Source organism: Rissa tridactyla, chromosome 3 (genome assembly GCF_028500815.1).
Source record: "Rissa tridactyla isolate bRisTri1 chromosome 3, bRisTri1.patW.cur.20221130, whole genome shotgun sequence".
In the NCBI taxonomy this organism is placed as follows: domain Eukaryota; kingdom Metazoa; phylum Chordata; class Aves; order Charadriiformes; family Laridae; genus Rissa; species Rissa tridactyla.
The window spans coordinates 51,598,488-51,617,282 of NC_071468.1; the positions used below are offsets into that span (position 1 = coordinate 51,598,488).

At 41.3% G+C, this 18,795-nt stretch overlaps 1 protein-coding gene across 1 annotated transcript in view; it reads right to left on the reverse strand.

Moving 5' to 3' along the window:
* Nucleotides 1-8,467: 8,467 nt before the first annotated feature.
* PACRG (parkin coregulated) overlaps nucleotides 8,468-18,795 on the reverse strand; it is a 247,184-nt gene continuing 236,856 nt past the window's right edge. The window contains exon 6 of the mRNA XM_054196731.1: nucleotides 8,468-8,737. Within this exon, the coding sequence (XP_054052706.1) occupies nucleotides 8,577-8,737 (161 nt within the window). The 3' untranslated portion in view covers nucleotides 8,468-8,576. The remainder of the gene's footprint in view (nucleotides 8,738-18,795) is intronic.

Sequence of the window (18,795 nt, forward strand, 5' to 3'; positions counted from 1 at the left end):
AGCAGGATCCACCCCTTAAAAAAGGCCAGAGCACTGTTACAGTGTTGGGGTTTTTTTTATATATATATGTAGGATTTAAAAGCAGACAGGCAGAATTTAGTAGCTAAATTTCTGTGATGAGGATTTATTTTTTCCTTCTACTGATAAGGGAGAAACCTTATTAATGAGGCCTCAGTGGTAGTTACACTGCTGCTGCTGCTCTGTAAGAGATGTACGCATTTTTTTCCCAAGGAGGGTTTAACTGCTTTGTAGATCCATAAAGATATTTCACACAGAAAGCTTTATTCAATTGGAGCTCTTAAACCTCCTTTGTGAAATGTTGTGGTATTTTGTGAGATATGTGGCCTTTGCTATGCACGTGACACTGGTAGGTTTCTAGGCATGCAAGTTCAAGAGCTTTATTTTCCAGACTATTTTTTTTTCCTCCAATCAATTAAGCTTATTGGTAAGACTCCATGCTCTTCAGAGAGGAAGGGAAAGAAAAATAACTGCTAACTCGCTCTGCCTCCTGCAGAAGTAGCTGGATTTGCTGATGGTGCCTTTGCAGAGCAGCTAGGATGCTGGTTTCAGCGGCTTGCAGGTTCACAGCCCTGGAATGTTTCTGGTGGGTTTTTCCTCCTTCGTTAGAAACATTCCTGGGATGCGGGGGATTCCTATCAAAACTATCATCACCCTCGCAACGCGAGTCATTCCCCTGCTTTTGACTACAGACAGCTGCTGAGCTACAGAAAACATCACTCTGCATCTACAGAATTCTTCACAGAGGTTTTCTCCACACCTCCCCCCCTCCCCCGCCTCAATGTTGCATTTTTACATGCCTGTACACCCAGCCCCTATGGGGGAGTGAACAAATGGTCTTTTAAAGGCAGTCTTTCAGAATGCTCCAATTGTGTCCTAAATTGCATCAAAGTACACGTGGGTTCAGCTCTATGTGGACATAGTTTTAGCTGTAGGTTGATTTTAAGCAAGCCACACATTTTATACCAAAGCAATGCATAAAAGCAAGCACAAGAAAAAAAGCTTTAATTTAGTCACATTACTCCAGTAAGTAATAATGCATAGCAAGCAATAATCGCATGCAAGAAGTTTAGAGCAGATGTTCTCTTTACTTTGATTCTTCAGGCAGTGCAGTAGCAATTTCTTCCTTTGTAACAGACATAAGTGATTCAGTGTTAATAAAAAAGTTTCAGGCATGGAGCTCTTCCAGTGAATAGCTGAGGAATAAAATGCACCCTGTGAAACATGGGGCTGAACAAGGAAGGGCTTCCAACAATCCCCCCTCCCCTCACCGAGACCATTTTGAAAGCGATCTTGGACTTAGAGCAGCGGGTTTAAAGCACTATTTCTGCCAGGTAATATTCTTTTTTTTTCCCCCCTCAGAAAAAAGTCTAGTTGCTGTTCAAAGAGGTGGGGAATTGCAGACCACCCACCTGAGGGTCTCTCGCCCAGCGTGTGCTCGGGAACAGGCTTGTTCCAGCCCTGGGGCAACACCAACAGCATCAGCCCTTATGGGGAAGAGAGGAAGGAGGTTCAGCAGGCTGCGCTGTGGCCCGGAGGAGCCAGGCTCAGCTCCCCAGTGCCCAATGATCACAACATCCAGTCCACCAAGACAGAACGTTGCTGTGGGCAGGTTGGGGCAGAGACAGGAGCACCCAGAAGAGAAGGCAACTGCAGTAAATGCGATCCCTCCCCACCAGAAGCGTCGGCAGCTCCAACTGCACCTTGAATGTCACATAGGAAGCAATGGGGAAAAGTCCCAGGCTGCCCCATATCGCAGCGCTGAGGCACCCATCCGGCACTTCACAGGAGCAGAGCCTAGAAAGGCTCCGCCACAGAAACATCCAGAAAACTCCCAGCCACAGAAACCCCCAGGTAGTAGCTGGGAGGGACAAGCCAGGGCCCAGAGAGGCTGGGGTTTGGGATGCATAGCTGCAGGGGCCCAAAAAGCTGGAGAAATGCAGCCTCTCAGAGCTCACAAGCCAACAGCTTCCCGCCATTTGCTCTTATTCCCATCCCTCAGCAGGGCTGGTATTTTTCTCCCAATACACAGCAGCATTATGAAGGAAAAGGGAGGAGGACTTATTCCAGAAATGTTTTGCCTCAGCTACTGCCCAGGGAGCAGCTCTGGGGTGAAAGAGACGCAAGTTCCACAAAATTCACATTTTCTGAAACATTAACTGTGAAGGAAAAGCCTTTGCCGGAATAGCTGGTCCCTCCTGGTCTCTTCTCATCAGCTGCCCCTATACCTGCCCAGCTCTCATGGCATCTCTTCCAGCTCGGCAGAGCACCACAGGGACCCGGGAGACGCAGGAAGCGAGAACACGTGAAAATGAAGTAATAGGACTAATGCATGAGATGGTGAGATGTGGGGATATCATTCCCTGCTTCTAGGGCTGGAGTTAGGTAAGCCGAGCTGCTTTTCAGTAATTGCTCCTTAGGGAAGGGCTTAGGAATTACACCCAGAAAATAGAAATTGAAATCTATTAGAGTTGGACGGACCACACATTTAAAGCTAGGCCTCTCCTGATTAATGCAATAGCGTGCAACATGAGGTAGCTGCTTTATGTCAGACATTAATTTTGTCTGGCCTACTCCCAGCGGGCTGCAGCATCCAACACTGTGTGGACAGGCCGTGCTTGGGATGTGGAGGCCTCCCCAAGCTTCCCAATGCTTTTTTGAGGAGTTCATCTGCAAGTTTTCTTTGATCACTTCACCTGTATCAAAGAACGTGATTTCATGCAAAGTCAGCATGACTCCAGGGAAGGTACAGAGCTACAGTGGTTACGGATGCTAGTAGCTACACAGCTTACATCTGCACATGAACATACTGCACGCTACCAAAAGCGCCCGTGCATTTATCTACAATCATATTAGTATGGCGGCGTCAATTCATCTCTACCAAGTTGTGTATCATACGGCCACAGAGGTGGAAGAGGTGCAGAGATGAGACCCAAGACCAACACGTTCCCAGTGTACCAGAGCGGAGCAGGCTGAGGCAGCAGGTTGGTGCACAGCTGCTCCCTTTCTGCCCTTCAACAGCCTTAACCTCTGATTTTCATGGTTTTTTAAAAAAAACATTATGCTGATGCAGACAAACAGAGGAAGTTTGGATTGCCCAGATCATTTAATAAACCAGGGGTACATCAAACTAATTTCTTGAGATGGGTGTACAAGACCCAACACTACAATACTCTGTTTTAGCTGTCCCTTTTCTTCCTGTTACCTCAGTGCATTTAACCTGCCCTCATGGAGGCAGAGCAAGGATGGGATTTAATTTCTCTTTCAGCATCTGTAAAGCATCAGGATTAGCTTCCCTTTTATCCTGGCTCACCCCATGGCCTCAGCAGCCAGGGTCAGCAGACCATGCAGATGCAGAGCTGTAGAGGGCTCCTGTACACATGGGTGCCTACAGGGCCAGCAGCAGCAGAGAAGGTGCAGTCCCAAAAATGCCCCTGGCCATGACCACGGCCACGCCAACACAGCTGTGCCCTCTGCATCCTCCCCCATGAAGGTGCCTGATATCCCATAGCCTAAGGCTTTCGGTCTATGTCAGGAACTCCCTTGGCAAAGAGTCTGAGCAGCCCCCCCTTCCCCTTCTGCTGGGGAAAGGGGACTCGGGGCACACGTCTGGCCAGCCGGTGCCCCAGCGGGGGCACGCAGAGAGAGGAGCTGGGCCATTGCCCACGCCGGGCATGCTGACCCCGAGTGACACTGCCCAGTCCTGCTGCACCCACGGCCCCCAGCGTACAGGGAGCACAGTGGGGTCACGAACCAGCAGTTTGCAAGGTCTGCGCAGCTCGTTAGCTGCCCAACTCACTCCTGAGTGTTGGTAAAAAAATTAAGTATTTGTTGGTTTGTGGAATAAACACCCAAACTGGCATCACAAAAGGGACACTCACCACACAGCTGACTCCCAGCTTTGCAAGAAACATATGCTTTCCTCCCCCAGGCTGCACATTGTCCCCCTTGGCTCAGGCAGGCTCCCACACTCACCTCACCAGAGGCCACCCACAACCCCAGAGGTGCTGGGACACCCATTCCTCCCTCTGGACATACCTCCCTAAGAAGGGGAGAGCCCTCAGCAAGGAGCCCCACAGACACAGCCAGGCTGTGTTCACTAGGCACGAACAAGCGCAGCTAAGATATGCCCCACCACACACGCTCCCGTTCCCTCCACTGACACGCCGGAAGGATTATGGGGCCGGCGCAGGGAACTTCTTGTCCTGCCAGGGCATGAACCTTCCTCTCCCGGTCTCCAGGAGGCACAAAGCAGCTCCAAGCGGTTGCAAGAAGCAGACAGGCTTTGTACAGAGTTCCCGCAAACATCACTGCTTTTATTTAAAGCAGAAAACACAGGATGTTACAGATGAGTGGAAAAATGTGAACCACCCCACTGCCTGCAGAGCCCCTCAGACTGGAGAATACTTTTCTGGAAGTCGGAGGGTCTCCAGACAGGATTAGGAAAGCATATAGTGTCTGCTTTAGCTTTTTCTTTTTGCCCCGCTTGGCCACAGCTCCCTGTGCCCCACACACACCCTCCCCCCCCAGCCAGGGTCCCATACCTCCCCTCCCACTTACAGCTTCCCATAGCCCTTTTGTATTTGACTCCTGGGAGGCCTTTTTCAAACTCCTTTTGTCAGCTCCATCTCTTTGAAACACTGGAAAGCTACCAGCGAGAAGCCTGGCTCCGGCTCCCCGCCGCCAGCGCTGGCAACGGCTGTCCCAGTCCTCTGCCAGGCCCCGGCCCTCCCCGGGCAGCCCCAGCCCACACTGGCCAGGAGCTGCGGCCACCGCTGCCCCTGCTCAGCCTCACACAGACAAGTCATACCATTCAGTGGCTCAACAGCTTGCACACCAACCACTTTATAGCGCCCACCAGCATTCAGAAAATGCCAGAGTTCCCAAAACTCTGACACCTGTTACAGAATATCCTTACAGAACTTTGGGGAAGAATCATTAAAAAGAGCTCATTTTATTCCCATTTTGAGGATCACACAAGACAAAGAAGGCCACAGGTAGCTTTTTCTCCCCCCAGTGTTTACATATGCTTTTTATTCTTCAAGCTAAACAACCGCCAGCCAACATATCTAACATGTTTATCAAGATAAACTGAAGACATCCCAAACATTTAGTCTCAGAAAACAAGCACTTATGACTTGACTTATCATCCATAAGGTCCTTTACTGACACCACTTACCTTGTGGTGGCCAGAGAACTGGAAAGCAGCAGCCCTCAGAAAAGACACAAACCACATCAACTCTGTAAAGCCAAGTTACCTGTAACAGCATTATGCTTAATTTATACCCCTTCAAACACCTGGCCCAGAGTGCCTTTTAATTGATTACAATTAGAAACTGTTGATTGTTTTCCCCCTAGTGTCAGTGACCACAATTGTATGATCTGGTGAAAGGCAAGGCAGTTGCTATTTTTTAACCACAATTCCATTTTTTGAGCATAGTAAAATAGCTAAGGAGAGTATTGAATGGCATAGTATTACTCATATGCTTAAGCACCTGGGTTCTTGATCTTGTGCTTTATAAAGTGCTCTGAGCTGTGCCGTAATTGCCTATAAATATGCTGCTGATCGTGCTTAAAGGGACACTGTCAAGGTTGGCAGGCCTACACTTTGACTTAGTAAAATGACATCTTAAAATAATTTTATTCTCAATGTTCCTGAATTACAAACCTGTGGTTTTCATCATGCTTCTTTTTATCAGTGCAGCTCCTAGGATTAACAAGGTTATGGGAGATTGTTCACTTTTAAAGCAATGGCCCACTCATAGAAATAGTACGATAGAGGCTCATGTTCCCAGCCTGAAAGTGCAAGTAAAAGCACTTTGCTGTAAAACCTATTTTTCCTGATGTGAGCGGGTGTGACCTGTATTGCCCTTATGGTTTGCAATAAGGTCACTCCTTGTTGAAGCAATGTCTTGTAAAAGAAATATTCAAGAAAAGCACAGGGCTGAGGGGATCAGGTCTGGGCAAGTCTGCAGCTGCACCAAGTACCCGTTTTCCATGGTGTCTCTGTCAGTCAGTAGTCTTGTCCTAGTTGAGCTAAAGGGGAGGGGACGCAAAAAAGAGTGAGTCAGGGAATAGAGTTACAAAGCTGGTGAGGAGCCTGCAACTTCATCTCGTCCTCAGCAGCGCTGCCAGGATGCAGAGGGGTGATGGGATGGGGAAATCCCAGAGACGAGAGCCCTTTCCCGCACTGTCCCTTCTGCGAGCAGCGCTGTGGCTGGAGCCCAGTGGCGGGGGAACTGAAGCCAGCTATTGAGGAGTTTTTTGATCTCAGGCAAAGAGCAGTACTGAGCTTTCTCTTAAGGACAGAATACAAATAGCTAAGGAGTGAAAGGTGGCCTGGGATTTTTCCTTTTATGAAGGGTCTGGTTTGTTTCCGAGCTGAATAACTCGGCTCACTCCGAGCGGCAGTCCTCCAGCACACTTTGTACTCATGGGAAACCTGCAGTGCCACAGTAACCAAACCCATAGATGCCAGTAAATGAGAAAGTATGGCTCATCGGTGCCAGGGACGATGGAGGACAGGGGTCTGCTGAGGGGAAACGGAGTGAGAAACTGTAGGCAAAGGCTGTGCTGATAGTGCCAGGGTGGCTGTGTAGAAAGGCATTTTTGGAAGGGACGATATGGCCTTAGCTCCCCCGCAGTATCTTGCTAGACTCTGTGCTGCAAGGTTTGAAGACAAAGCTCTTGATTTTACCAAGATACAGGCCTACAGCCAGGCTTCACCTGCCTTTCTGACCAGGAGGTGAAAGATTTACAGGTAGCCTAGATGTGAGACAGCATGTTGGATATGCTCATCCATCAATCACAGGTGTGTGTTAGTCACAGGACAGACACTGCCTAAACTCTAGGGACTTGAGGGAAGCCCTGGCAACGCATAAAAGAAAACTCAGAAAGAACCAAAAAACAAATGGAAGGTCTCTGGAGCCTGGGAAAAAGGTACACCTGCAGCAGCCGTGCCTAAACCAGGGACTGGGGAGTGTTCATGGCCGGTGGCATCGCTTGATGCTGCAGTTCCTGAAAGAGCAGGAAGAGTAAATATCTTCCTTTTAACTTTTTTTTTTTACAGGAAAGAGCAGAAAGTAAAAGAAAAAAAACGCTTGAGCTAAAGATCCCACAGAACAGAAAAAGGCAAGTCTAACGTCAGTCTAACGACAGTTCCAGCTCGATATTTCAGCAGTGGGAAGGTGCTCCCCACACTTCCAGTACGCACCCGAGGGAACAGGGCAGCAGAGGGGCTGTGTCTCTCACCCAGACGAGCCTTGTAGGGTGTGAATATGGATGTGGATAAGCACTTGGAATAAGGTTTCATGCGTCTAACACCAAAGAGTGCGTTTTGAGCTCTAACAGTTACAGAGAAACACTTGACAGTGCAACTTGCATGTATTTTAAGGGCTTCCAGAAACCAGAATGTAAGCAAAGTGAGCCCAAAGTCTGTGCTTTTAGAAATATCTTGCTTTTTAGACAAAGCTCGTATCTCCTGATTTGTTTTGAGCTGACTCGGTATTTTTAAATGGTTGTCCTTGAGGACTGTAAAACTTGTTTTATTTTTTGTAGATTTATTCCATAGAAATGCTTAAAAAGCAATAAAGTCAATCTCAATAGCCTTGCTTAAATCCATGATTATATCAATTCCGTGTTGTGGGTATGCAGGGAGAAACTAACTGAGTAGGAAATTGTAAGGGATTTCTGTAACAATAGTTACACTGTTTGTACGCATATATACCATAATAATAACAGAAAAGCAATAACAACCTTGCAGTTACAAAAATACCCAGCGCCTTTTACAAATATGTGTGTATATACTGTATTCACCCAGATTAACTGCGTTGTTAGGGACTGATACATTATGTACGCTCCATCTTCCATCCGATTTATTGAAGTTTTGTCTGGGCTTCTTTTCTTCAAAATTGCGGTTGTGCCTGATGTTCACCAAGAGGAACCCAAGTTCCATGAAAAGGTAAACACCTGGAAGCCGAGAGCAGGCGTGTGCAAGAAACATGAATTAATTTAATGACAATACTTTATAATGGAGCATATAAATTTCCCCACTGTAATTAGTATATACATTCAACAGTTTTATTGTATGTCAGTGCGCATTATTCGGCACAGCTGCTAGAGAGGCATTGCTGAACTGGTGTTTCTCTTCCATGACAAACACCTATTAAGCAGTCAGCATAAACTCTTCTTGTTACAGCCTCTGACATCACCCTCAGGGCAAGCGGACACAGAACAGCAATTGCTGAATTGCGTATGAAAATTATAGTTTTATTGTCTATACAAGCGAAGGTTTAACTCCGATTCCTGCTCGAGTCAGCTCTGTTATAAAGGAGCGATTCTTTCAGGGAACAAACAAGCACAGTACACCATTGTAATCAAAGGAACAGGCACTATTTATGTATTGGAAAGCCTTGTTCACAATAGCGCTAACACTCTGATGCCCCAGAAGCCACTATTTTAGCAGCTGTAGATAAAAAAAAGCATGACTAACAAGATGCCACACAGAGTCAGCTACAGTTTTATTAGAACACAAATGGAATCATCCCATTTGCTACAGCTCATTTTAACATGCACGACTCATAAGTAGGGATCATGTATTTAATGTTTATAGAAGCAGTTTCTCCACCGTAGCGTTCAAAGATTTCCAGTGTCTCTTGAATCAGATCTCCGATATTTTCACGCTTCTGCTGGCTGTAGTCTATCCCGTCGCCTGAATTAACTGGTTAATAAAACAAAAAAAACCAAAGAATTATATTAAATTTACTGTTACTCTTTGAAATAATGACACAGGAAATTGCAATTGCTGGTCAGTCACTGTGCCTCTGTTAGTAACTTTGCTCTGTGACAAGAAACATAGCTGAATTTGAAAACAGGATGGTTTTGGTATCTCTTTAAGGCTCTGCTCAGGCTCTGATTTCATATGCCTTCAAAATATGTTTATGTGCACATTACTTCAGTATCTAAGCAAAAATCCTAATAAGAATAAAGAAAACACATTCTTTTATAACATAAAGATGGATTCTCTCTTACACAGTTAATCTCTTAAGACCTTTACTTCTTTATTTCTAACATTGCTTATTTAGGACAAAATCCTACTGCCAGATGCATAACTTAAGATAGACTTGTTATGGCTTGAAGTCTTAAATAGGTATTGTTTTGTGATTATTTCATGTTAGGCACCATATTCACACACTTATGTTGTTTCTGATAGAGGGGATGTCATGTGGCCTAAAGAGATATTTGGAGAATAACATGGCACTCATTCAATTTCTACTCCCTGAAAAATGTGTAAAATTAAGTCAATGTCAGAATGACAAATTATTGCAGTCCCTAGATGCAGTAACACTTACTGCTGCTTTCTCTAACATGGAATAGGAAGGGTGACACACATTCATACACGTACAGCATAATTCTTAAAAAAATCCGTATGAACAACTGTGACAAGAACAAACAAGAGAGTAAGAAGTAACTTCACCTGCAATGATGCTGAGAGCTCTAAGGGAGGAAAATGTATGTCATCTTTTAAAAAATAATATTCTGAAAGCCATCTTAATATGGGTATATTCCAAGACATCAAAAATAATTCCAAGACATCAAAAATAATTTGGTAGGAGCATAATGTACTCTGCTCAGGTGCCGCACAGTGGCCAGGTGGAGCGGCTGTCACACTGCTGTAGGGTAGTTCGCATACAACCAGTCAGTGGTCTCACTCCAGGCAGTGGTGGCAATGTGCCCACGTCATACATTTACATCTCACATAACGCTACTTGCTTATTGACGCTATCAGCCAGCCGGCAAAGGACACATTTGTCAAGACAACACAACCAACTTCTTGGTCATGCCTGCCTTTCACATTAGAAACATGGCACACACAAGGGCAAGGGTAGATTTTGCTGCCTCCACATCCCCAGGCCCATGAGGTGTAGATGTATGACTGCACCCATCCTCATGTCCTCTCCTGGATCTCAGCCCAAGGCTCTGCATTTAAAGTCTGTGACTTTGTTACCAGTAAAAACTGAAGAACCATGCTTATGAAGAAAGAGCAGATGAACACGGGTAAAAATCATCCTTTTGCTGAATTTTCTTGTAAAAAATCTGATTGCATTCAAAGTTAATTATGTGTATATCAGTTTTTCAAACTCCTTGCACACATTTGTGTCACTTTGCTTTTTGTAAAATGTTTACAGAATTACAGATGTGACATACAAGTACTGGGCTTCTGAGTGAAAAGGCAGCAATTTTTTTGTTATGATTACTCTTAAGCACACAATTACTTTCCTATATATTAACTATTTATTTCACTAACATGAGAAGCCAGGCTTGCGATATCAAAATTTACTACAATGAATTTACTGCAATGTTAGAAATAATAGATTATGAGAGGGCAAAGAAAACTCAAAGAGCTGTTAAATAAAAGAATTAGTTTATACAAAATACTAATGCAAAAAGAAACGCACATCACAACTGAGTGCAATTTAGACTTAACATGGTTTGCTCTTGCAGAAAACAACTGAGATCAACTGTGCCTCATCACCTGTGTTGCATGTGCAATGCCAGCACTCCCCAGAACACCTGGAGGTATTTCTGATTTCACCAGTTTGAGCAAAGGAAACCCTGAACCTTGACCTAAGTCTTGGCAAATATGTAAAGGAATTACTGACTTTCCAACCATTTGTCTATTATCTGTAATTTTAAGCCCACACACATGCTCTGGTAATGAGCTTACACAGCTTTCATCGTTCTGTCAAAGAAGTAGTAAAAAATCAACTCTCTGGAGTAATGGTGATACATTGCTAAGCAAGTTTGGAGAAGGCCAACAAGACACCGTGATAATGCTGGTAGCAGACGTATTTTCCAGAATCCCATGTTACAGTCTTTATTATAGAGCATAGTCTGTACAATAAATGATGACTTAGATGCTTGATTAAAAGGTGCCTCAGAGAATGAGGCAATGATAAAAGAAATAGCCTGCAAGGGAAGACTGAATGTGTGATGTGCAGACCGTCATTACAATATTTTTTTTCCGACAGACCATCTGTGCTATATGGAGGTTTGTATCCTCAAGACAGCCATAATTCACATTAATGTCATGACACAAGCTACAACCAACAATACCAGAAAGGTTATGACAGCATCGAGGTCACCTGGTAAGTACTAAAATAGCTATCCTATGCAGTTATAGGAATTAACAAATCTTTCAGACAAAAAAGATAATCATTAACCCAACAGGACAACATCCACTAAATGGATGAGTCAGAATGATCGGCCTAATGCATCTAAGGGTAAGTATCTAGTCATAATAATAATGACGATTAGTTGGAAAAAAAAGCTTCTGAAGTATAGCGGTCTCAGCATGTCCTTCTCTGGTTTGACTCTATTTCCAAGTTACTTTGCACGAGAAGCCAACTTTGGCAGCCACAAAAATGTTGCATATGTAAAGTGTGAACACGGATCTGATTCAAGCTCTTTATGAAGTTGTCCTTTGTGAGGAAGAATAAATCAGGATGAAAATGCTAGGAAGCATGTTTGTCATATTTTTGTCTCAAAGTGAAATGTCTGGCAAATTCAGCATGCATCAGGAACTCTTTTCAGAGTAAATGTTATTTCTGTGTTTAGAAGAAATGCATTGAAGCAATACTAGCAGATCTAGAGGATTACAGTCACGAAAAGATCTCATTTTCACTTTCTGTATCAAAAAGTTAGTTCTCAGTCTCCTAAACCTTGCACCAAGGGTTTTATGGTCCTTAAAAGTGAAGTGAAAGGCTGTGCACCTGTCGAGACCTGTGCTAGCTGATGAAATCAGCCGGTGCACCAAGCCCAGGAGTGGCATTCTCCCTGCCGTCAGCGCTGCCGATGCCAGCTGCCGTAGCTGAGGAAATCCTGCTCAGACCCTCAGGGACTGAAGTCAGCCTTTGGCAGCAAACAGAGGAGGATTTGAATTTTGCTTTAAACCACGGTTTGTATTTGAGTCTAGACATGATTCAGGATATTAAAGAAATTCTAGTCTTATTTGTATTCCATCTCATTTCATTTTAAAATTTCACTAGGGTAATGCTACAAATATAAAATTGTATTGCATTAAAGAAGGACAAGCAAGTTTCTCCCAATGCTTTAAGGGCTTGATAGGGCAGTTTTGAAGTCCTAGGGTGGACGAGAATGGTAAACCAACCCTTAAAGCTCAGTCAGATCTATTCTTATCTCTGGACGTTTGTTAGCATCTGAAAGTGTCCAAGACATTCTTTCAGTTTATTAGATTTTACTTCAAGGCAGGCCAGGTCTCAAATAGAGGGTTTTTTAATCCCCCGAATATGTCCAAGTACCTCTCTAAGTATCTCACAGATAGCAGAATTCGCTCCTGGTAGTGGCTGTTCCCATGGTGGTGGCTTCATGGATAGCACAAATTAAAACCAGAGTTTTCACACACCTGTTGTTGTAGGGGTGTCATAGATCTTGGGGTATTACAATTTTTTCCAAATGTTAAATATCTGAGGAACGCTTAGTGCTGGAGGACAGGATAATACTTAAAAGAGATTTCTGAAGAGTGTGTGAAGGAAGCCCAGTGTTCCCAGCTTAAACAATGTTTTTAATCAAATTGTAACTCTCCTATTTTTTACTGATGAACTTTTGAGAGCATATATACACATATATGTGTGTGTATTTCAACTTGTTGTCTTGGAACGAGTGGGTCCTAGCAGAAATTTTTTAACTACTACTAGTTAACAACAGAGAGCTGTTGTATGATGGCATTTTTTTTGTACGCAAATCCCTAAAGGTACTTGGAAAGACAGGCATCATACCTCCCTTTTTGAATCTTGAGAAACAGAGATACTGAACAGTAAAGTGACTTGCTCCAAGCCATGGAAGGGATCAGTCACAAATCATGCTCTTTAATTTTATGTTGTAGATGATGAAATGGCTATTTATGGTAAAATATAACTATGGTAAAAATAATTTTTAAGCTGCTCAGTTTGTCCTAGTCAAACTAACAGGTATTTTCAGCAATTAAAATGATTACAGTAATCCAACGCGCTAACCACTTAACTGAATAAGGTTTTCACTTCAAAAAAACCAACAGTGATGGGATTGTAAAGCGCAGATATATTTCTCAGCACAGAATTGTATTTCTATGGAAAAGTCTGTCACAGAACAATATACGGTTAAGCAGTACAAACTAGCGTTAAAATATTTTGTGGAAAATCTCAGGACTTTATCTCTTCTAAGAGTCAGAATCAGTACCAAGAAATAAATGGAAGCTGATTTCACCTATAGATTGACATGCATGTGTGTCAGGGTTCACATCGCATGAGTTCACTGCTCAGGTACAGTTCAGAGCTTAATTAATTTTTCAAAGTCCTCTTGTTAGGATTAGTTTAATTGTCATAAAAGATGTTGGCTTCCTGACCGGAGTGGAAAATGAAAGCCTCTGATGAGTCAGTGCGGCGGGAGGGAGGAGTGCTCCTTTGCACTGCTCCTCTCACTGTGACTCAGAACCGTGCTTTGAAATTGTCAGCTCCAGGAAGAATGAGGTAGTTCAGTCTCCCTGTTTATTTAATTGAAAGTCTGTGAAAAGTCACAGGCTAAGACTCTAAAACCTTCTTGTCTGCTACAAAGCGGAGGGACACTGCTGGTTCATTTCATTCAGGTGAAGGAAGAGCCACCAGGAGGTTACGACTCCTGGTTGTAACTAACCCAAACAGGAAACCCCGTGTTCCATTCCTGAAGGCTCAGAGCAACGTGAACACCAGTTTTACACGTTTCTTAGGACATGTCTAGATTACGTGCCTGCAGAAGTGCAAACTGGACTCACACAGGCTGGTCCCAAAGCAAGAGCGTTGGAAAGAGGAACTCATAATTTATGTTGGAAGGAACCTCTGGAGCCATCTGGTCCTAATGCCCCGCTCAAAGCGAGCTCCATTTTCAAAGTTAGGTCAGGTTGCTCAGGGTGAATTACCTGAAGTTGCTCAGCACAGAGTAATCCCAGCACAAGAAATGGTGCAGAGATCCCCTTGAGCTGGCAGAGCTTTTTGCCAGCCATTTCAAATGTGATGAAGGGATGTTCTTCTCCTTAAATACTAAAATGTATTTTGTGAAAGAGGATTTGCTGAAGTTACAAGCTTCATAGGGGGAATTATTACATGTTTTGATACAAAACAAACCTAAATTTTTGGCATAGTAACAGATTCCAACTTGCATATATAACATTGCTTTTTGAAGCTTAATCATATGCTGAAGAAAGAAACACAGATTTGGCTGAAAAAATAACAAAATTTCATTAACACCCTGACTTGAAACTATGAAAACATAATTTTAAAAAATTTAACATCTGTTTTTCAAAGCACTTTAAAACCTTAAAGCGGAAAGTACTAATATACGCTAAAGAGGCTAAATCTTTGAATATGCACAGACCTGTTTTTTGACACTATCAACACTTAGAGTTCCTTGTCTCTTGCTTTACTTGGCTCTTCCTTCTATTTTTCATCACTAGTGCTATGTGTTTATCACTTTACAATGCTACAGTACTTCAAAGATTGCGAAAGAATGGTTCCATCCAAGAAGAAAGCATGTATGCTTGGAATTTAAAAAGAATACTAATATAGAGACAGTTCTCCTTATCATAAGTCTTAGAAAAAAACAATTTTACACTTTTGATATAAATCAGATAGGTATCATCTATCTAAATAAGAGGTTTCCAAGATTTTCTTAATTCTTATTGAAGGCTTTATGCTTTAGCATAAAATATAGATTCTTTCTATAGTTCTCTTCCATATGTAGCTAGCTTTAAGTTATTTCATAAATTAGCATTTATTTTAAAATGTAAGCGCTGTTCCTATAAATATCACTTAGAAAGTCAACAATTCAATAAGTAGAGGAAGTGCTCTGATTGGAAAGGAAACATTTGACTGACTTACGATGTTTTACTAATGATGTAAGGCTACTAGAGATAGCTGTAACCACTTGTAAATTGCTGCAGTATAAAAAAACCCCAAAACCAACAAACCAAAAAACCCAACTGGAAATGAGCCAAGACAGCAGCTGTTATCACAGTTTTCCATTTCCAGGAAATGTTAGCAACATCAGATGTAATCCATTCTAAGCCCAGACTTTTTTTTTTTTTTAAATAGAAGTAAAAAATTGAAAAAGAAATCACAGATTTTGTAACAAATTACATTAACAAACATATTTGACCAATGAGGTAAAAAATAAAAGAATATTAATGTATTTTTTCCTCTATAACTATTTAAACTTCTCTGATGAATTTAGACTTTGAAGTTTGCCTATATTTGTGCTACTGATCAACATCAAACAAAGTAGTATTAAATAACCTTAGATAAACAGCATGCTCAACAGGGGAACAGAAACCAGAGTCTGAGACCTCTGTGGCCTTGGCACAGTGTTTACTGTTGCAAAATAATACATTAGGTCACAAATTGTGCTTAAAGTGCAAGAAGAGTTGCACCACTTACGTGAATCTGATGTTCTTCCAATTGTTTTGGATGTATATAAGCTGGTACAAAGTAAATACTGTTTTTTTAGCTGGAAAATCATGTTTGTATGTGAAAAATTTGCATAGCTTTGCTGGACTGATGTGAAATATATTTGCTTGTCACACTAATTTCTCATCCAAATATAGCACAATTAATGCAAAATTGATTAAACCATGGAAAAACAATTTTTTTGTGTATGCGGAATAAACAAAATTTATTTTTTAAAGTAATTCAACATGACAAAGCTGAAAGTCCCAAAATGCTTTAAAGATCACTGATATCAGTATGAAACATAATCCCGCAATGGCCAATTTTTAACATCAAGTTCATTCATACTTAAACTCAAGATGCTTGACAATCCACCCTCCTTCACCCTAGGGAAGATTTTTATTTATGTAACCAAAATGCTTTTGAGGGAAAGCCCTAGTTTTTTCTTTATAAGCAAAAAGCTCAGTAATCCATTACTTTGTGTTAATAAGTGTTGATGTCTTTGTACATCTGTCACATATTAATGGCATTTGTTGTGTCTAAATTCACTGCTCAAAGTCTTTTAAATCATTTCAGGATCCTATTTGGTATAGCTTGCCCATCAAAAAATTCATTGACAACTAAATGAATTCAATATCTGCTTTCATAACTTTGTGATAGAAGGGTGAGCCCTTTATTGTCATTGGAATGCAACTGTATATAAAATAGGTCATTATATAAAAAATTCCCCATCAAAATTACCGAAGCAAGTTGTTAGACATGCCTTAAGTTGCTGGATATGCCTGAAGTTGCCAGTTTTCTAGTTCTGTTCCCTAATTAAGTGAAATAAGCAAGAACCCGAAGTCAACTGAGGGTGTTTTAGCAGTGATTTGAGAAAGGACAAGGAGATGAAAGCTATGAATGACTGTGTGGATTTGCCAAGATTTCTTTCATTGCTATGAGACAAGGGTAGAATTTATGCGGTTTAAAGGACAGCTAGCACTGAAACTGTAATGTACTATTTTATCCACAAGCCAGACAGAAAGGAACACTCTGCTCCCCTAGATATCTGTAGTATAAGGGTCAGGGTATCTCCTTCTGGTTTCTCTTTATTTTTTTAAAATATATATATATATATTTTTAAGGAAAATGAGTAGTACGATTACTGTTTCTGAGTTTTTCCAGTTGGATCAATGGATACGGTAGATTAAAAAAAAAAAAAAATTACCTTCCCAAGATATGTCATTGCATTCTTTTCATGAAGAACAGGAAGGCCATAAAAAGGAATATTTATCAAAAGCTAGTTAACAGCTATTCATTTTACATTAAGAAAAGAGTACATTTGAATTTATAACAGCTTCTCAAGCAAAGAGAGAAAAGCCAATTTTTATACAACTAAAACGTATTATATTGTGTAGTCTTTACTTACAAGAATGTAAAATATTTAAAAAAGAAATAAAACTGTGTCCCCTAGGTGTGGTGTTTCTGCAGATTCACAGCTTTTGAATTGTGAAAGTTGCAGACCTTTGAAAACAATATAGGAACTGCACATACATCACATGCAGACTGATTTTTTTTTTTTAAAGCTTTAGGAGTCTCTCACAAAACTGTCTCTTATTTATCTTTTTCAACATTTTCCCTGCAATAAGTGTGAAGAAAGATAAGTGAAGAAGAACTATTTCATTAGTGACTCTAAGGGGAAAACACTCACCCTTCTTCTTGTCTCAATGACACCTGTACCTTTTGTTGCCTGACCTGTTATTCAAAAAGGTCCCAAGTATGAAGAAAGCAAGAGGCCCAGCAGCATCCAGCCCAACCTGCTGAATGCCTGCAATCTCACATCAAAGTCAGTGTCGTAAGGAAAGCTGTAATGCTTTGGGAAATAAACTTGCATGCAAAAAAGCCAACTCAGGTTATAGTAACTTTCTCTTCTTGTATATCAGTCCAGTTTTCTGAAGCGATGCTTGAAGAGACTGTATGTTGATATGCAAAGAAGGCACTCCTGTATTCTGTGGCATGCAATTTAGTGAGGACGTACTACCACTAGCACGAGACTACAGCTGAACAAAAAGAAGACAGCAGATGGTCATCCCAAAGACTTAATCTTTGCACCTTTTCATGTAATTTTAAATTATTAAGTAGCAAGCTGGAGGAAGAGCAACTTGAGGAATGGGGATACAAGATCTCTCCAGTTATTCAAATCTTGTTCTGACCTAAGCTAAATTTAAAAATGTTATTTTAAATATTGGCATTTAAATACCTTCCTTTAGAGAACCCTTTAGCGATTTCTACTGACATTAAATGAACTAAGGAACCATATATTTCTCTGAACATGTATTTCTCCTGAGATAAATCAGTGAAAAGGAGGTTGGTTGGTGGCATGTTGTGAAATTGCAAAACCCGTCTCAATGGTTACTAAAAGGCAGCCATCTCAGGTACGACTGCTTATTTGTCTAGCCTGCCATCAAGACTGCAGGGGCTCAAATAGTGGAGCATGCTGATTCTGTGAGCTCCTAAATTGTCTGCTATTTTCATTTGTCTGAGAAGAACCACTTCGTTGAATTTGAAAAAAAAAACCCAAACAGAAAGAAATTAAACTGCAATGGGAACTAACAGTAAAAAATACTACTGATAACATCAGTGGGTATGTACAAAGACAGAAGATATTTACACATGTTGTTCCAGTAACCTGACCCAGTACTAAGACCACCTGCTGAGATCTATCAGACTGACACTCTTGCAATACACAGCAAAAACTTTTGTTTCGCCACTTATGCAACTTTTATAGGATCGCTATGCAATATAAAATCATTATTCACTATGCCACTAGATGTATCATAGACTTTAGACTGTGTTTTTTAAAATGTACTCCTAAGTTTTTCACAACAGGATTGCAGTGTTAAGTTAAAACCACAGGTATTTTAGTGATGCTTAAATACAATTGCTCGTAAAAAAGAAGTAATTGTACACAAAAGGTGTGTATAAAAACAATAGCACTGGAAATAGTTAGCAGTTTTTTTGAGATAAAACTATTATTCACACATATTAAAAATTTTTGAGATTAAATTATTAGTAATATATTAAAATATATCTTTATTATGCTTTATTGCGCTTTACTACTTTTGTTGATTATTTTAAGCAAATGGTGTTGTTCCAGTAAAAATTGTTTATGCAGAATCTTTTTTCTTACTCAAGATAGTATTTTTCTGAAAAAATAAAAAGCAATCATAGGTCCTAGCTATAGGAGAAAGAATAAAGAGCATATTTTTCTGATTTACAGTGTCCATGATACAATTTTATTGTTGGCGTGTATGAGTATAGGAAA